This window comes from Megalops cyprinoides, chromosome 9 (genome assembly GCF_013368585.1).
Source record: "Megalops cyprinoides isolate fMegCyp1 chromosome 9, fMegCyp1.pri, whole genome shotgun sequence".
Lineage (NCBI taxonomy): Eukaryota > Metazoa > Chordata > Actinopteri > Elopiformes > Megalopidae > Megalops > Megalops cyprinoides.
This window is the reverse complement of record NC_050591.1, coordinates 12,778,061-12,798,704: the sequence shown is the minus strand read 5'-3', so window position 1 is coordinate 12,798,704 and position 20,644 is coordinate 12,778,061. Positions and strand designations below refer to the sequence as shown.

At 42.6% G+C, this 20,644-nt stretch overlaps 1 protein-coding gene across 1 annotated transcript in view; it reads left to right on the top strand.

Moving 5' to 3' along the window:
* LOC118782680 (spectrin beta chain, non-erythrocytic 4-like) overlaps positions 1 to 20,644 on the top strand; it is a 75,948-nt gene that overhangs the window by 20,666 nt on the left and 34,638 nt on the right. The window contains exons 7-18 of the mRNA XM_036536128.1: positions 917 to 1,032; positions 2,216 to 2,328; positions 2,816 to 3,003; positions 4,853 to 4,970; positions 5,427 to 5,585; positions 6,477 to 6,779; positions 7,265 to 7,415; positions 8,888 to 9,758; positions 10,061 to 10,198; positions 12,566 to 13,322; positions 16,471 to 16,673; positions 18,645 to 18,735. Coding sequence (XP_036392021.1) covers positions 917 to 1,032; positions 2,216 to 2,328; positions 2,816 to 3,003; positions 4,853 to 4,970; positions 5,427 to 5,585; positions 6,477 to 6,779; positions 7,265 to 7,415; positions 8,888 to 9,758; positions 10,061 to 10,198; positions 12,566 to 13,322; positions 16,471 to 16,673; positions 18,645 to 18,735 — 3,208 coding nt within the window. The remainder of the gene's footprint in view (positions 1 to 916; positions 1,033 to 2,215; positions 2,329 to 2,815; positions 3,004 to 4,852; positions 4,971 to 5,426; positions 5,586 to 6,476; positions 6,780 to 7,264; positions 7,416 to 8,887; positions 9,759 to 10,060; positions 10,199 to 12,565; positions 13,323 to 16,470; positions 16,674 to 18,644; positions 18,736 to 20,644) is intronic.

The following is a 20,644-nucleotide window of genomic DNA, read 5'->3' as shown; positions in this document are numbered from 1 at the left end:
GGCAGATCCCACACCTGGCTTCAAGACCTACATTGTCACATGCTTTATAAATGTCTATCTCTTCAACTGTACAAATAAGGTGCCAAAACTATGTTAGTTCTCCTCCTGATAATACCATGCCACTCACCTTTCCTTATGCTTATTTTTACCTGTGCTTGATCAAATGACATATGAGGGGTGACAATTTGCTCCCCAATTTGCTGTTTTTTTAAATGGAATTTCATTGCTTTGAAATGAACATGAGGCCCCAAGACCTTTCCTTAAATAATTTTGTCTGTTTAATTTTTGAGATTTCATTATGTACTGTTCACCTGTAAAGGTAAATTTTAGTAATAATGTACATTTTAGTTATTGATGCTTAAAGGGCTGTATTTGTACTTTTGTATTTGTGTATGTAGAACTGTCATTTGCTGCAAGTTGCCTTAGATAAAGTGTCTGATAAATTGTTCTCTACTACTACCACCACTTACCACTCAAAACAAATAGTAAATTTATTATAATAAAAGTAGCAATAATAATAAATGATGTCCCCATAATGCTTAACTCATAAAATGAGATGTGAAATATAAGCATATGCAGACATTTTACTGGGAAACAAAATGGGTGTCCTTATGCATTTTTTTCTGATTTTGAAGGTGAGTTATAAGCCTTATATCTATCATACATACAGTGTATTTGTGGATACATTTATTACATGTCATTTGGTAGGAAGCTCCCCCATTACAGCAACGTCCTACAGGATAGGTAAGAATCCACAAGATTGGTCCAGTCTTCTGTAGGATGTTGAGTAGTCCTATATGATGTCATAATCTTGTATGCTGATATACCTTTATGATTTTAGTAGCTCATTTTGCCTTTTTAACCTCTATTATCACTAATGCATTATTCCTAAGTCCTTTTTGCCTCCATTACGCAGGCCTGATCTCATCGAGTTCCACAAGCTGACCAAATCCAACGCCACGCACAATCTACAGCAGGCCTTCAACATCGCCGAACAGAACCTGGGGCTCACGAAACTTCTAGACCCTGAAGGTTACTCTCTTAATAGCATTGCTAGACAGTTGGTTTGATTTTCATAAAGCTACTTTATCCAATGTGGTATGCTGAGTGGCACAGGGCATGGCAGCCTGGAGTTACACAGTCACAGCTACTTCTGGTAAACATAAAGCATCACATCTGATTTGATCTTGGACATGCGTTTGCCCTATTCATTTAATACAGAACCAGTCAAAAGTTTGGACACACCTGATTAGGATAATGGATAAGACATGCATTCAAAGACATTTTGATCATAAGGCTTAAGCTTAAATTCTTGAAATCTGTTTTGTAGACAATAGAAATAGTTGATACCTATATATGAATTTCTTTCAAAAAAAAAACAAAAAAATGTTTTTTGTCCACTTTGAAGAATCTGAAATATAAAATAGTTTTGTTTGGTTTGACACGTTTTTGGTCACTGCATAATTCCATTTGTGTTATTTTATAGTTTTGATGTCTTTACTATTATTCTAAAATGCAGAAAATAGTAAAAATAAAGAAAAACCCTTCTATGAGTAGGTGTGTCCAAACTTTTGACTGGTAGTGTGGGTAGGTAGACCCATTCTTTTCATCAATTTCCTTTTTATTAGAATAACTGATTTTGCACCATGTTGCAAAACCGCTACATGTACATCATGTCCACTTTATAATATATCTGGAAGGAACATGTTTCATATGTCAAGTTTCTGATGAAGTCTAGTAATATTTCAGAGGATGAGACTGTAGGGAGCACCAGCCCTGCATTAAATGCAAATATGTACTCTTTGAAGGTGATTTAATAAAATTGAGTTTCTTACCTCCAAAGCTCTGCTAAAGAACCTCCTGAACAACGTTATTTATTCGATCGGCATGATCCATGGCAGCGTGTGCCTTTTCAACATCAAAGCCCTCTTTAGATCAAGGGGAGGTGGTAGTTCATGTGGTGTAGTGGTTAGCGCACTGCTCTCTGATCCTGAGAGTCATAGACTTGATTCCCTGGTGGGACACTGCTGTGGTGCCCTGTGCAAGGCACACTGCTGCAGTTTTCCCAGTGAAAATACAGCTGTATGAATATCAAGCACAGTCACAGTGTACAGTGTGAAAAAAGAACACGTTTAATTAGTTGTCAAATGTAAAATGTATTTACCTTATAGATATATTTTCTTCAGTTAATTCCCCCTCTCTTTGTCCTTTTTAGATGTGAACACGGAGAACCCTGATGAGAAGTCCATCATTACCTACGTGGTGTCCTTCTACCATTACTTCTCCAAGATGAAAGCCTTGGCTGTGGAGGGGAAAAGAATTGGAAAGGTAGAGGGAATGAGAAAAGAAAGAAAGAATGAAGGACAGAATGGATTCCATCACTGGATAAGCACACAGATATACAGATATGCATTCTAATGATGTGTCCGTGAGTTTGTAGGGAATTTATCATTTAATGAACCACCCCAAAAAGTCTCCAGTCCAAATTATCGCTGAAGAACATTTTGTTTAGTTTTGGAACCGTTTTGAAAATAATAAGCACTGTTGTTCATGCTTAAACCTATAACACCTCATACAATTTTGTAGTTAGTATTTTCAATCATTTATCATAAGACAAAGCATTATTGTGCGATATAAAATAGCAGATTTTAACATTGTGATTACAGATCACCTCTGAGAAATGTAATAACCCTCTTCTTTCTTTTCATTATATACAAAGAATTAATGAGTAGCTGAAAACAAATTTACACTTTTATCATCATGAATTGGAAAGGATGCCACAATGAGAGCATTGACCGTGGGAATGCCAAACTAGGTCCTGGATAACGCCATTGAGGCGGAGAAGATCATTGAGCGCTATGAAGCCCTGGCCTCCGAGCTTCTGGAGTGGATTGAGAAGACCATCGCCATTATCAGCAATCAGAAGTTTGCCAACTCCCTTACTGGTGTCCAGCAGCAGCTCCAGGCCTTCACCACCTACTGCACCATTGAGAAGCCCATCAAGTAGGTGATCACTTTAGGAGATGAAAGAATAGACAAAGTCATTAAAGCACACTTTACCTGTCATAGTTTCTGAAGACACAGCATTCCCTTGTTAGGCCTAGTCTAACACATGATTGTTATAATGTTAAAGGCTTGTGGTTCCTGTGTATCCATTATGTTCCATTTTGAGTAATTTTCTGAACAGTGGAAGTGCTATCGTGCAGTCTTGCATTAACAACTAAAGAAGAACACAGCAAAGAACTAAAAATGGAGTGTCATAGTCTCGTAATGCCATTGCTGTGTCTGATCATGAATTTGGAGTCACACTCCAACCAGGGCTTGGTATCTCTAACCAAAGATCATTCCAGTGTGTCATTTTTGAATATAAATACATATATATGTAATTTTGATACATGTTGCATGTCTCATGATCCTGGAAACTGGTAGCTTAAAGAAAATACATTTCAATCCTAATAACAACATTTTAAAAGTCAAAATCTAACTGCCATATACTTTATCCTTAATAATGAGAAAAAAAGTTTTTTCTTAATATTTTGACTTTGGTTTTGGTAAAAGTATAATGGAAAGTGCAAGAAACTGAAATAATGTTACCCCATCTTAAATTCAGGCTTTGAATCAGGGGTTTGATGTTTTGCCCTTTAAATTTTTGAGACCTCGCCTTTAGTTGTTGTGTGTGAAATCTCACATTCATGACAGGGAAATATTTATTTGAAGAGGGCATGTTGTACAGTCATGACAAAATCTCACAGCTAGAGCCAACTGGCCATGCCCACTATCATTGGTTAGATAACAGATACTGTTAGACTGGTGCCCTTTACTATGAAAAAGCATTGATTCAGTTTGAGGGGTGATGACAAATTCTAAAGCTAGAGTCGGAGCATCTGTTACTAAAGGAGAGGACGTTGTTGCTCTTCTAGATCTGAATAAGACCTTGGATTCATATCACAAGCCACCTCAGTGACTGGCTGTGACGTTCTCACTGCACAATTACATTGACATCTGTTTTGTGATAAAAACTGAGGCACTGACATCTGGATTGCTTCTAGGCTGGCCTTTGCCATAGGGCAAGTTAGCTTGTCTCATGATGTTAATCTAGCCATAATTATGGCTTGAAAAAGTTGAAAAGATTTTGATAGTCCAAACTCTGCAGTGTGTGGTGGATCAGGGAAGACATCATCAGTTATAGTTAAAGCTGCTGTTTGCTGAGTTTGTATGCTGAAATTCCACAATGGCCACCTGCCTGTGTTTATGTGATATTGTAGTTAGTTACATAGTAAAACTACTGAATATTGAAAGATAAGTGGAACTGGCCCTGAAAATAAAACATTTCTAAAAAGCATTATAGCAAGGTCATCTTTAAATAGAAGTGTTCAACATCAATTTTCTCTTTCTTATTTGAGCACAAGATACAGTATTTTGTTAATGATAATACTGAGAATTTGTTCTTGTTAAAAACATTGTTAATGATAAAAAACATTAATCTTGGTTTTCAAATGATTTCTTACTATTAAAAATACATATGTGAATCCCATTTTCCCCAACCAAGGGTGTAATTTTGCATATGGACGGTAGGGACATGTCCCTACCAATATTTGAGCGAACTCGTTCGCATTACCTTTTGAGTGAAGTCGTATTACATAATTCTAATGTCCCCTCATTCTAATGTCCCCTCAGTTGTTGTTTCATGAGAGAAACCAAAAATTACATGATGAAAAATCTTGATTCTAAGGCAAACAGAAGCTACATAAAGACAGGTTCTCATGATAAACATCTTCATCTCTATTATTGTTTTATGATAAATAATCTTATAATGAGACACATTGCTCACTGTCACGTGTGTCATTCCAAGGTTCCAGGAGAAGGGCAATCTGGAGGTCCTTCTCTTCACAATCCAAAGCAAGCTCCGAGCCAACAACCAGAAGCCATATGTGCCTCATGAAGGGAAGCTGATCTCCGACATCAATAAGGTGCCTTACAGCATGTTGTCTCGGTTACGTATGCCACACACATTAGCCTGTGACCAAGAGCACTACCGTCCAGTAACAGTCCTAAGCCACCCCTGTATCCATGACTTATTCCACTGAAGACCTGAATGACTTTATGTGATAGATAGTGGAAATCTCTTCAAGATAACACACCATGTAAACCATGAAATATGTAAAATTCTTTGGTATCCAACCACCAATTCACTTATTAACTTGCAATGAGGATTTCTCTGAATGTGGTAAAATTTATCATTAAAACACCAAGCTCTGAAGCCTCTGCAGTGTAGAGGAGTTTCATGTATTTCAGAATGATATAATCAGCTTCCTCCACAGAAATTTAGAGCTCAACAAAACATTGTCAGCAAATGGAGTGGACTTCTGTATTGCATGGCTTTGTTGGCTGCCACTGATAACTGTTCTTGTTTGTTTGCTTGCAAGGCCTGGGAGAGGCTAGAGAAGGCGGAGCACGAGAGGGGCGTGGCTCTGCGAACGGAGCTGATCAGGCAGGAGAAGCTGGAGCTCCTCGCCCAGCGCTTCGACCACAAGACCACCATGAGGCAGGCCTGGCTGAACGAGAACCAGCGCCTGGTGTCTCAGGTACCATTGTCCTAACACAGTCGATGACAGTCTCCAGTCTCCTGATTGTAAGAATGTTACCGAAAAGCTGTGAAAATGTTTATATTAGATTAGTAGTCACCTCCAATCATTCTGGTGAGCAGCAGGCTGTGAGATCATCTGTGTGTTCTATTGCATTCAAGCAGTCTCTACTGGGTTTATAGTTTGGAGTTCATTTTGTAGTTAATAATTCATCTGGAGGCAAAACTGGCTGTTAAAGAATACCTGGTGTTTTGTAGCTAATTCAACTGTGAAAATAAATTGTACCTAGGGGAATATGCTGTTTTGTCCAAATACAGACTTACGTTCATCATATACATTTGATTTGGAAGTAAAATCATAGCTTTACAAGCCTCCTTGTACTATAGTCATAACAGTCATAGAGCAAAAGTCATAGATTATAGCTCATAGTTGAAATAGGGATGGTCAGCAACAGTCTATGAGGGCCTTATTTTTTTAGTTTATTATCCAGGGTAAAATCAAAGATAAATTATTATTATATCAGGTAAAATCATCGGCGCATGGCATCATAACTATACCAATATCCCAAAATGTTACATGAATGTAGCTAATCACCTTACATGAGAGCATTATTCTTATATATTAACATTTTTTTGGTTTATGGCAACAGACATTAAGTAGAACTGAATTCAACCAACCTTGAACCATAATGGCTCTATTCTTTACTCTCGGACTAATCTATACAGACAAAATCTCAAATAGATGTGATACTAGTTATTAACTTAGCTTGTTCAAAAATACCCAAAGAATAATTCCAGTCCTGAAGGGCTGTTATCAAGGCTTTTGAGCTTGGGGTTTTCTGGGACATCGACTCTAGTTTCCCTGACTCAGACCTTACCTTATCCTTCCCAGGACAACTTTGGCTATGACCTGCCGGCAGTGGAGGCAGCCATGAAGAAGCACGAGGCCATCGAGGCTGATATCTCCTCGTATGAGGAGCGCATCGGGGTGGTGGTGGAGCTGGCTGGGGAGATGGAGGCAGAGGGCTACTACGACATCCGGCGCATTTTGGCGCGCAAGGAGAACATCCTGGGGCAGTGGGGCCTGCTGAAGGAACTGGTGGTCGGCCGAAAGGCACGGCTGGAGAAGAACCTGGCCCTGCAGAAGACCTTCCAGGAGATGGTCTATATGATTGACTGGATGGAGGACATGCAGGTGAGTGGAGGTCCTGATTCTATCCTGTGTCAGGGATATTATAGCCAAGTATGCTTTGAAATGTCCATAAATATCCACTGAAAGAGAGAGAAAGAGACAGGCATAGGACAAAGTTGAGTTCCAGTGGAAGGAAGGTACCCAGAATCCATTACATTGCACTACATTATTGGCATTCAGCAGATGCTCTTATCTAGAGCAATTTACATAGGTTACAATTTTTTACATGTTACCCATTTATACAGCTGGATATTTACTGAGGCAACTCTGGACTACGTACCTTGTCTAAGGGTGCAACAGCAATGCCTCAGCGGGGAATTGAGCCAGCAACCTTTCAATTACAAGTCTTGCTCCTTAACACTATGCTACACTCTTGCCAGAATTGTGTACTCCATTCAGGCTCCATTCAGTTCAGTTCAGCTGAAGTGGAGGGCAATGAAACATCTGAGTTGACTGAATGAGATCATTTGGCTTCTTTCAACTCTCAGGTTCAGCTCCTGTCCAAAGATTTCGGCAAGCACCTGCTGGAGGTGGACGACCTCCTCCAGAAACACAGCCTCCAGGAGGCCGACATCACTGTGCAGGCGGAAAGAGTCCAGACGCTCAATGCGGCCGCCCTGAAGTTCACCACTGTTGAAGGTAGGCGGGGGTTCCAGACACTGGGACCCACATGCCGAAACTGAATGAAAATGAATGAACAGGCTGAAATTCAGTCCATATTAAACCATGAAATAAAAAAGTAAACACAACTACCAAAGCAAATAGCTGTTTTCTTGTACTTTCTCTGAGCACTTTTCTCTCTCAAACATGAGAGAGATGATATCAGGAACAAAATCATTATAAATGAGTGACACTAGTTTAAAATAATGATTTTGATTTGTTTCAGAGACAATGAACATTTTGATATTAAATATTTCTGGTCCTTGCTTTTTGAATTTTATGGATATTTTTGCAAGGTACCCTGTGCCATTGTATTGCCGTGCCATATGATAACACTCCCAGCAACATGTAACTTCTTACCCTAGAAGTCAAACATAATGAGTAATACTCATTCACTCAGATGCAATTTGGTTATAAAACAAAACGGAAAGCAAAACCACATATTTTACAGAAGTACTCAGGAAATTACCACATTATGTTTTTTGTGAGTTAAAAATAGTTTCACACATGTCTATACACACAATAAGGGACAAAGATCAGATTTAACCTCCAACAATTTAAAGGGAGGATATTATATAAGATATTCAAAGGATTCATTTTAGCTTTGGCTCACCTCAGAATGTCACCTCAGGAATCTAACACTAGAAGTGAGCCAATGACAGAGAGGGAAAGAGAATATTGGGACAAATAGTTAATAACTTCAGCTACAGTATGTGCAGATTCATATTTTTTTAAATATGTTTTCTAAAGTAGTGCCTATCAGTTTAAGGTTAGCCTGCGCTTTGTATTATCCAAACACTTCCAGGGAATCCCACAAGAGGGCAAGCTTGGGAGTGTTTTCCCCGAGAGACATTGCTGTTTTTTCCGTCAGTTGTTATTCAGTATTACATTGTCCTGTTCTTACAGAAAGTGTAGACATCAACTGCTGGTGATGATTACAATTTTCTAAATCGTAAATATGTTATTAAAAGCTGAACAAATGAATAAACTTTTTCACATGGTGCAGACCTAGATTTTATTAAATAATAGCATCTTCAGTATATAATATACATATGTATATATAATATACAATAGAAATGTTAGCATTCTCTCTGGTAGTTTCCTCTAGTAGTAAGTGGAGACTGATCATGCCATGATTTTTGACTTTATATTTGTGTTATATAACACAAAACCTGTACAATTTAACTCTAGCAAAGAAAATCCCAGCTCTAATACAATTGTTGCCTTGTCAGTCGAACATCTGAGCAGTACTATCTGCAAACTCTGCCCTCTTTGGAAATATACTTTGTGACTCTTCCAGTAATGCTATATTAGATTTTAGTTTGATTTTGAATCTTGATGAGCATTTAAAACTAAGCTTCATTTTAAAGTCGAATCAATTTTTGACTTTAAGTTGATTTTGAATTTGGATTCGGATCCGAACTGGAATTTGCATATGCCCTTCCTCCCAGGCTATCAGCCCTGTGACCCCCAGGTGATCTGCAACCGGGTCAACCACGTCAGCACCTGCCTGGAGGAGCTGAAGCAGCTGGCGGCCAAGCGGCGCGCCGAGCTGGAGGAGTCGCGGCAGCTCTGGGCCTTCTTCCAGGAGGTGGAGGAGGCTGAGGCCTGGATCCGGGAGAAGACCTCCATCCTGGCCACCCAGACCTTCGGCAAGGACCTGAGCAGCGTCCTGCGGCTCCTGGGGAAGCACAAGACCCTAGCGGGTGAGCTTCTCGCTCGGCGCTCCCTGCTGCAGCAGACCATGAAGAAGGGCAAGCAGATCCTAACGCAGAAGTGCTTCGGCACCAGCCGCATCCAGGAGCGCATCATGGAGGTGAAGGGCGAGTGGAAGCACCTGGAGGACCAGGCGGCCCAGCGGCTGAGCAACCTGCAGGAGGCGCTCAACTTCTTTCAGTTCAACGCTGAGACCGACGACCTGCTGGCCTGGCTGCAGGACACTTACCGGCTGGTGTCCAGCGACGACTTCGGCCACGACGAGTACTCCACCCAGTCGCTGCTGAAGAAGCACCGGGGCGTGCGGGAGGAGATCGAGAAGCACCGGCTGCACGTGGTGGCCCTGCGCAAGCACATGGTGGGCCTGACGCTGCGCTACCGCGAGCTGGACGAGGTGCAAGCCCGCATGGCCGAGGTGGAGCAGCTCTACACTGAGGTGGCCGAGGTGTCCGTCCTGCGGCAGCAGTGGCTTCACGATGCGCTGGCCGTCTACCGCATGTTCAGCGAGGTGAACGCCTGCGAGGTGTGGATCGACGAGAAGGAGCAGTGGCTCAACAAGATGGAGATCCCTGAGCGGCTGGAGGACGTGGAGGTGGTGGCTCACAGGTATCAGCAGGTGTTCATAGTGGAGGATGCGGAGCAGAGGGCTTGGGTGTTACGCTCATTCCTAGAGGTGTCATGGTTTTGTATCCTTTTTATCAAGAGCATATCTCTTGTGTTTTTGACCAAGGGACTTCACAGATCACATTGCAGCCCAGCTCTCTGCTTCAGCTTAATTTGTTTGCCGTGAAGCTGGAAATGATTATGAGCTTCTACTGTGTTTGCTGCTCAGCAGTGTTCTTTACCATTTCATCCTGCTTAAGTCTAAGGCCCCCACGGTGGCCTCTTCTATGCCTTGTTCTCCTCAGGTTTGAGAGCCTGGACCAGGAGATGAACAGCTTGATGGGGAGGATCCTGGACGTTAATCAGATCGTGCAGCAGCTGCTGGACAGTGGACACCCCAGCTCAGCGGAGGTGCGGGGCTGTCAGGACCACCTCAACGGCAGGTAACCACTCACCTCTCTCCAGGAGATCAGTCACACTAACATGAACCACCATCTGCTAACCTTGCAAGTTTGTCAGCACATCTGATATTGAGGATCATATTTAGGTGCTTTATATTTGTATGTTTAAAGACACTATATACGCATATATATATATATAATATCAATTATGTGTCATATCATATGTCATGTGTATGCATACTGACTTATTCATATATTTTGATAACATATGGGCAAAACAGATATTTGAAGACAATTACAGACATTATAAACAGACATTATAAACAAATGAAATAAACAAAAGCATTATGTGGGCCAGCTCTGCTGTACCACCATGACAGATATAACTCTGGAGAGCCACACTGATCCTCTCCATAAAGCACACCCTCCTTTTTTTCCACCCATTTTTTTCCGCTTTTGTGAGTAGGTGCAGCAGAATAGAAATGCATATGACTATGGTCCTGCTACAGATTGCATACTGATAGGTGCACCTGTGATTATGTTTGTTTCAGAAAAAATGAGGCAAACAGACATGGCTCACATAGTCCCACAAACAACACTCATGGCACCAAATGACAGCAAGATGAGGGTTATAAGCCACCCCTTTTGAGGTGCTCAAAATGGGATGACGTAGAGCCGTTAGTGGTCCTCGCAGCGACTGGATTGGCTCAGTCTGGATCAGGAGAAGAGACACAAAAGGCCTGTCCTCATGTGTCCTCATATCCCGCTTATTAAAAAAGGAGAATTGATTAAGAATGGCAGAGCCATTGTCTGCACCATATCAGCTAGAAATGGCCATAATAACACCAATGTGTCGATGTCAGTGACAAAGGGGGCGCAAGACTGTCGCTGACATTACAGCGTCACCGGAGGTGCTCTCACCAGAGCCACCGGGCATAGAGGGAGTCGGCTCTGCAGAGCGACTGTGTGTTTTTGGAGTGCTACAATTTTCCCCCAGTCTTGGCACAAACAGCCCCTCTTGGGGTGACCATCTGCACCGCGTGCGGGGCACAGGACCAACTGACAGCAAACGTGTTACCGTCGCCTCCGTTTCCGCGCTCGTCCTCGCTGATACGTTTCCAGATTGGCTGCTGAAGCATTGTGGGAAATTCAGTGCTTAGATATGTAGGAAGTAGGTGACGTAGCCTCTTTCGTGTCTGCTCCCTTTTTTGTAGCCAAAAGCCCCTTTCAGAAGAATGTGTTTTGCATCTGGAAGCCTCCAGCTTGGGTCTGCTGGCACTGTTTCACGTTCTGCATACGCGCCGCCGATTAAAAAAAATGAATCCTGTTTGCCCGCGTGGATTAGCGCGGCCCTTTATTGTGCTCGCCGCAGACAAAACGAGAGACCGCGTCAAGGAAAAGCAGACGGTTTGTCACATGAAACATGCAGAGATGAACACGCATTAGAGGAAGGACAACAAACATCTCTCGGGGACCAGATGGAAAAGGTCTCGTAGACTTTAGCGGACATAAATATTTCTCAAATGTTCTCCTTTACAGCTGCTCATGCCATTAAACAGCAGATTGCCTGCCTTACATTAATTATGGATGCATACATCACTGGGAATGACTCATCTAGAGAAGAAATCAGATTATTCATTTGAACCTTGAGGACAGGAGTGACATCACAGATAATGGTCTTGCCACTAAAGTATGCTTCTGTCAGATTAGAAGTCAAGAAGTTACAGTGCTATATTGAACACAATAATAAAATATCTAATGTCAGTTTTGAGGGCACAGAGCCAGACGCCACCTATTCCCCAAATTTTGTCTCTGGTCATCAGTAAGTCAGCCAAACTGAACCACTATTGAACCACTAATGAGATGCTATTCATTTGTTTGATCAGAAACATCATTTGTGAAGTGTGATCTTTTATGTAAGATGTGTATCTCTGCATCTGTCCTTCCAGAAGGCATAATCATCACGATTTGAACTTGCTTTTGAAACTTAATGTTTCAATGTTCTGTTTGTCTGTAGCTACTGGGAGTGTTAGATCCCACAAGCAGGCTGAAAGAAAGCATATTGCAAATATAGGCATTCAGTCTAGTTCTCAATGTTAATGTTCAGTTTTTTATTATTATTTTTTAGTTTAATTCAATCTATCTCTTCAAGTACGGAAAAAAATATTGGAATGTGCTTCTGCACAAATATGAAAATATCGGGACAAAATCATTATAAAGAAAACTACAACCTCTCTCTTCAGTGGCACTTTGTCAAGCGTTTGGTGTCTTGAATAATAACAAGCAAAAAAGCAGCACTCAGCAGAGAGAGGCAATGGTAAATGAGGTGACTTCGGTAAAATGGGTGCAGGGCCTGACAACGTTGACGCTGACCTACCACTTCTGTCCCTGCCTCCTCCCCCCACACAGGTGGAACCGCATTGTGGAGCTGGTGGAGCAGAAGAAGGACCACCTCAATTCAATCCTGCGCATCCAGAACTACCTGCTGGAGTGCACGGAGATCAAGTCCCAGATCCAGGACAAGCGCAAGGCCATCGACGCCACGCAGTATGTGGGCAGCGACCTGGGCGGCGTGCTGGCTCTGCAGCGCCGTCTCTCCACCATGGAGGGGGCACTGGGCGTGCTGGAGCCCAAGCTGCTCCGCCTGCAGCAGGAGGCGGAGGACCTGGCCGCCGCCCACCCGGACAAGGCCGTGGAGGTGCTGGTGCAGTTTGAGGAGATCAGCGTGGAGTGGGAGGAGCTCCGGCGCACCCTCCAGGGCTGCGAGGACTCGCTGACGGTGGCCGGCCGCCTGCAGCAGTTCATCCAGGACCTGGACGCCTTCCTCACGTGGCTGGTGCAGACACAGACGGCCGTGGCCTCCGAGGAGCTGCCCAACGCGCTGGAGGACGCCGAGCGGCTCATCAACCGCCACGCCGCCCTGAAGGAGGAGATTGGCCGCTACGAGGAGGACTACGAGCGGCTGCAGGCCGTCAACGAGCTGCTGGAGTCGGAGGAGGCGCCGCTGCCCTACGTGGCGCTGCAGCAGTGGCTGCAGAAGCTGGACGTGGGCTGGAACAAGCTGCTGGAGATGTGGGAGAGCCGGCGGGAGGTGCTGGTGCAGGCGCACATCTTCCACCTCTTCCTGCGCGACGTCAAGCAGGCCGAGGCCTTCCTCAACAACCAGGTCAGCCCACTCCGCACCGCCAGCAGCGCCCAACCCTCCTCTCATTACATCACATTACATTATTGTCATTTAGCAGACATTCATATCCAGAGATCCATGTATAGAGGTGGACATTTACTAAGGCAATTCTGGGTTAAGTACCTTGCCCAAGGGTACAACAGCAGTGCCCCAGCAGGGAATGGAACCAACAGCCTTTTTTGGTTGAGTCCTGTTCCTTACCACTATGCTATACTGGCACTTATTCACCCCAGAGCCAACCACCATCCAGTTTCGAATGTTTTCCACCAATCTGGTTGTTGTCTGTGGGGAGAAGAGCTCCCCTCACAGTTTTTGAATGGTGTTAATCAGTACATTGGTGCTTTTGATTGGACAGGAGCTTAAGTTACTTGTGAAAATTAATTACAGTCAATTGTCCAAGTGTTACATTGTTGACTGCTGGCTGAAAGGTATCATTAAAAACCTCCAATGCTATAATTCTTCAACACTGGAGGTGGCTACTGCTTGGTCGTCACGAATCTATGCAGATCTCTACAGTCAGCAGGAAATTCCAACTGGGTGAATTTATCACTACCACAGGAATGTTAATGGAAAGCCTCATTAACCCACTTTGTGTTATTACTCTTACAGTACTTTCCTGAGCATGCATGCATATTCAGGACTGCTCACAAAATCGTTGGTTTACAGTAAAACTGGAAAAAAGTAATATTTTACTTTTAGGAGAGCATTTCATTTATTTTCACCGACAAATGACAGTCAACAAATTGTATTCATTGGCCTCAGCCACAAACCAAGTCACATTACACATTGCTGTGTTCTGATTTTAACAGCAAATGAAACCTTTATTCATGTGATCAGAATCAGAGCTATGTGAGAGGCTATGCTTTTTTCTAAACAAACCTTCAGATCAAACAGTAGCTCAGGGAGGGAGCGTAATATAAAATGACCTCCAGCACTGCAGAACAGTGTGAAGTACAGTAAACACACAATAAATAAATAAAGTCAATAAGTCAATGTCTGAGCCAGAAGGTGTCACATGTACGAGAATGTGTGTGCATATATGTGTGTGTCTGTGTGCCTGAACACATGTATACTCAAGGACCCAAACTATCCATGAAAGAGGAAATCTGTACTGCACAGATCTACAGTAATGATTCCTGCCATTAACCGCAGCATGGAATCAGCCATATAAGTAGCAGAATGGTCATGTTCACAGGGATGATTTCTGTGTATAAGAGTACTGATAGTTACAGTATCTGAATGGACTAATAAGTAGCACAGAGATGCAAAGGAACCATCCATTTAGTGTAGAGATCATTGGATTGGGCAGTTCTTGCACTGTGTTAGGGCTTGTGAATGTGTGCTCGGTGGCAGAGGGACCTCAGGCCCCGCGGTGGGGGTGGGGCCATCTCTTTAATATCAGCGATTGACAGTGCTGCTGCAGGGCTTGCCCAGGTCTCCAGTGAAAGGGTTATTTGAGTTATTGTGAGATTCTCTTTATCGTGTGAGATTAGCATAATTTCCATTTTCTGTGGCTGTCAATCATTGCTTGAGGCCCCCAGCGAGGGTGTGTTATCACATGTACATGTGGGTGTGTGCATGTGTGTGTGTGTGTGTGTGTGTGTGTGTGTGTGTGTGTGTGTATGTGCAGCTCTGAGGTCTTAGGGAACATTTACTTTGCTCTGGGTAGGTCAGTGTTTTCTGAAAACGATGGCATCCAGATCAGACATCAAATTGTGTGTGCGCATGCGTGTTTGTGTCAGAACATGTGTCTGCTGTGGGCAGACCCGAACAGTGGGGGAAGGCTAGAATATGATCAGCTGCCACTTGTGTTTTCAGGAGAGAATAAAAAGGCTTAATTCAATAAATTATAAAATGATGGGCGACAGCAAGTGATATAATGTTTAGTGATATAGAGTAGCTCCACTAAAATACTCATAAAAATATGTCTTTTTTGAAATGTCTTATGCTGTGATATAAAACAGGATATCGTCAATTTATATTAGAAATGTCAGTTGTCAATATAGGACATATTTAAGTGTGCTGTGCGTATAGCCAAAAACAGACACCTGCTATTTATTAAGAACAATTGATATGGCAGGCAACTCACTACCAAAACTATTCATTATGACTAAAACTTTGAGAAATATGCACGAAAATATGCAATCAAACGTAATAAAGTGATGTTCTTCCCCACTCTGTGGTGACGGTCACCCGAGCGGTGATATCGCGCCCTGTAAAAGCATATATGTGTGCGTGTCATTAAGGATCGAAACTCGAGCTCTCCGGAGCCCCTCAGGGATCTGTATTTATCGTTCAGCAAAACAGGATCCGCACTCTGGATCCGCTGATGTAGACGTGATTTTATTGTTGTAGAAAGGACTTTGTGGCCTTAGCTTGTTCGGTCAGACAGAGCGCTGCAGTTCTGCGGGGTGTTCGTTTAAGAGGAAATGCCCTGCAAGGCAGAGACAAGTGCGGGAAGAAACAGCAATAAGAACGATAACAAGCTATTGGTGGGATATCACAGTGTTGTCCTGCAGTCCCTTGTCATTTCTTTTGCCGTTAAAACTGCGGCTACTTCCAATTATTTCTACAAGACGCCCCCCCCCGCCCCCCCCCCCCCCCCCCCCCACACACACACGCAAATGTCAACACTCAGAAATAAGACTGGTGACATTTTAAGTGGCCTTGACAGACAACATTATTGATGGTGACTCGCTTTCCCTAATTACACAGACAGCTTTCGTGCAGCTGTTGGCCGGAATCGCCTCCTATTGGGGAAATTGCAGAAAGAGACAAGCAAACAAACAAAAAGGTTTCACAGTAGAATTTTTATTACAGCTGGTATTTTAATCTTATAATATTGAAACATTTCTTCACACGTGCATATACTGTATATTGTATGCATATCTATTTTAATTGATCTCTTTACATCGGATTTAATGGTGGACATACTTTACTTTGCTTCCAATCATATGGTAGCACATGATTTTAAAAGTTAAAAACCACGAAAGCTCTTTAAGATAATAGTAAGCTAAACGGCATTGCACAGAGGTCAGAATCTCTGTAAGAGTATATTCTCCATCACATTTCTTTGCATCAGAGCTCTCTGTACCTTGATCACAGCAAAGCTGATATATTCTCTCTCCAGGAGTCGGCCCTGGCGCACGTGGAGCTGCCCACCACAGTGGAGACAGTAGAGGGCGCCATCAAGAAGCACAAGGACTTCACCACCACCATGGAGATCAACCTGCACCGCATCAAGGCCGTCATCGAGGCCGGGGAGAGCCTCATCGGCCAGGGCAACATCTACTCCGAGCGCATCCAGGAGCGCGTCGACACCCTGGCTAACAGGTGAGGGCACCCGTCGACGCAAACACCAAGTGGGTGCTGGCCTGTTACCGCACATGGAAAACAATGCCACACCAAATCATAAAGATTTGAATTGCTCTGTGTTGTATTCTCCCTTTTTTCCCCACTCTCACCCATGAATGGAAAGCCCAGTGTTGTTGATACATGGAGGGAGAAATGGACAACTGGACGACATACTTTGACTAGATTTCTCTCATCGTTTCACTTATTGCTACCAAGTGAAGCTATTCAGGTATTATCTGAGGAAAGGTTCTTATGAATAATAAGAGAGAGGGTGCGGGTTTGAACAAGGTCCAATCATTGGTTCAGAATTAATGAAAAAGGAAAAACATAATTTTTAAAATAAGTGTCTTGTATATGTAGCCGTAGAATAATGTGTTACACTAATATATAACGTGCCGTTCATTTTTATATGCTTAAGTGATTGAGTCATTAATTGTAGCTTTTACTGCTAAGAGCCCGTTTTCATAATGTTACACTAAGGGGAGAAAACAAACACCCAGAGAAGACCTTGAGGGGCTTCCATGCTGAGCATGAAATCCGGACTGATTGGGCAACAGTGGGGCCTAGCCGCCCTCCCCCTCCCCCCCTTTTCTAGGATTATCCCTTTGATATGCCCCATATTCCTTACTCCACCAATCTGAACGCGGCGCAGTGATCTCACCATCTTTAATTATTTCACACTCAAACGGATAAAAGGATGAGGTCCCAACCCCCCCCCTCCCCTTCCAAAAAAAACAAAGATTCTGTCTCTCTAGAGGTCCACACAAAGAGGACAGACAGAGGTGGCAATGACACAGAGCACGGCATCGCGCTTGCCTGTAATGTGAGGGTGGCAGCAGTGTGTTCGCCAGCACCCCGCCCTTGCCCCCCTGTCCTCCTCAGGTCACACTGAGGTTTCGTTGATGTGCAGGTCTAGTGTGGCGTTGGGCAGGAACCCCTTCGCTACCCTGAACACTTGGCGTAACTGCTGCAGCGGGGCAGCATAGGTGAGAGTTCCCTGCCAAACAGACTGCGTGTGGCAGAGGTGATCTCTGGTGCTCTGTGGGACGCCAAATGTAATTCTCAAGTAAGGTAATAAATCCCTCACAAAGACTGCAGTAAAGATGAATTTTATCGCCCCGTTTCTGAAACACACACAGTCTGGAAGGCTGTTATCCAACAATGAGGGTGTAAAATAAGGACTTTCATCCATCTTTGTTTTGCCTTCTTGCTGTTTCCACGTATTTGCCTTTTTTTGTGTGTATGGTAAGTGAAGAATTTACAAAAAATGTTTACTGTCACATTGAAAAAAGAATGTGCTCCTAAAAATATAAAATACTGAACTATGAATATCAGTTTTTGCACTCTCATAAATTGTTTACTTATATTGTACAACTTTATGGTTGCTATATATATATATATATATATATATATATATATATATATATATGTGGTGCAAAATGATCATAACATTACATATAAATATGAAAGTGTAAGTGATAATACAGATACATATCATTAACATATGTCATATAATTTGACAAATCGAGCCAATGTGAATTTGAATCCCCTCTGGCCTCCAACATGCTTCAAACATGCTTCCACATTGCTAACATTAGCCTAAGATTCCAGTCTGTGAATCACTGTCCCAGTGATGCTGTCTTTACGGATATTAGAAGACACAATGTAAAAAACTGTGAATGCGCAAGGTGTTAACCTGGGAGCAAGCTGATCATATAGAGTATGTATACTCTGTTCCATTATTAATTACAGTAGATTTTTTAGATTTTTTTAATCCAGTCTATTGTTTTTACATTTTTCATTATTCTGGTTCTTCTTTGGCAATCTTTGTCCTCCAATGCATTCTTGGTTAAATACATTAGGAACTACATGGAACATCTGGAAATGCTTGACATTTGAATGCAGAGCCTGATCTGGGCCTATGGTAACTGTGTCTCTGCCTTCCCACAGGAGCACTCAGAACCGTGAGCTGGCCCAGCAGTGGCTCAACAAGCTGAACGACCAATGGGAGCTGCAGAGGTTCCTGCAAGACTGCCATGAGGTAAGCCTGACTGATTGACAGCTGTCAGTCACAGGGGTTCTCCACAGAGCCAGTGAGCCCTCACGACCAGAGAGCTCCACTGTTATTCTCTCTTTGGGGTGACAAAGAGGTGCTTTGAGTGGGCGCACGCTGTAAGAAAGGGCAATTTTATTGGTGGGTGAAGTACTGATTTGGGAACCAGTGCAGACTGGGTATGTCTTGACTGACGTGAGAGTGGATGCTGAAACAGCCGAGGTTTGTGTAATGTCCACTTCATTCATCTGTGAGAGAGTCTCGGCTTCAGTTTCGTTGCTGCGTTTAGAGTGGAACAGTTATTAGGGCATTGGAGTTATTCGCCAGTGGTCATGGGGATCACAGCCTGGGGCTTGGCTGCTGTGTCCTAAAGCCCCCACCAAAATCCAGCTGTCTTGTCAGGTGCTGGTTGTAAAATGAAATGCCCATAAACTGTCTGTTAAGAAAGCTGTTACTAAGATACAGTACCAGGCAAAAGTTTGGACACACCTGATTATGGTAATGGAAAGCATGCATTCAACGACATTTAGATCTAAAGACTTATGCTTAAATGCTTGAAATTTGTTCCACAGACAAGCATAAATAGTGACATTGGTGCCTATGTATGAATTTCTTTCCAAAAAAGTGTTCAATGTTTAATTAAAAAAAATATTTTTGCTTATTATGAAGAATCTGAAATGTGAGATGAGAGTTTTTATTTGTTTATAACACTTTTTTGGTCACTGCATAATTCCATTTTAGTTATTTCATAGTTTTGATGCATTTACTATTATTCTAAAATGTAGAATGTAGTAAAAATAAATAAAGAAAAGTGTGTCCCAGCTTTTGACTGGAACTGTAAATATCAACATAGTGTGTGTTGTTGCTGTGGCCCTGCCTGAATCGGTCATCGACAAGGTGCTCCAGACCTTGTCCTTATTTTTGGTACTATTTTTGTTTTAAAAAAATCTTTTTTTGGGGGCAGGATGTTCTTCATGAGAGGTTTAATGAGTGTCGAAAGTTTTGAAACTTTTATCATGGGGGCTGCTGGGACTGCTAAATGTGCCAAAAATGAAACAAGGAGAAAGGGAGCATGGGATTACCAGCTAAGTAAGAGAGTGATTCCCTGCATTCAGACTGCTACTAACTGACACTCTGCTAAATGCTTTGATGATTGAAGATAAATTTCTAAATGTCACAGTTTGTGGAACTTAGGATGATTTTTTTTTGAGAAAGCAAAAGCACAGAAAAGAAATACTCAGTACTGGTATACCAATTATTTATTGGTGTAAATAGCCAATGACCTGGTTTGTGTTTGATAGAGGCCAATGACCATTGGCTTCTTTATGTGTATATCTGGGTATATGTATATGAGTGTATGTCTGTGTGTGTGGTGAGACAGAGATACATAGATATATAAAATAGATATGTGTTAAATGAAAGTAAACTACAGATATGTCTGAGATGTCCTTATTTTTAATTACCTACATTTTTTCATTGAAAAATGTACAGAGACTGTATCTCTAAGGCTTTTGACATGGGCTGCCATAAGTCCATGCAGATTTCCTTGACAGCATGTTCGTTAGTGCCTGAGGATATTCCTCGAAAAAGCATTAGGATGCATACATTTTCCTATTCATCTTCTCCCAGCTGTCTTTCGCCATTTCCCTTCAAACTGGAATGTGGAAAAGTCGCGATTCCCTTGCAAAGAGCCCTTCCTATAGCACACAGTGTTCTCACAATATTGCAGCAGGTCTCTCACACGGCTGCTGCCCCAGCGGTTGTGTACATGTATGTTAACACACAAGGCTCGACCCACACTTAAACCGCCAATGCAAGGATTACTGTGCACCTGATTATGTTCAGTCCTACTTGTGCATTTAAATGGGTCATATCTCCCCAAATTTGCTACCTGGAG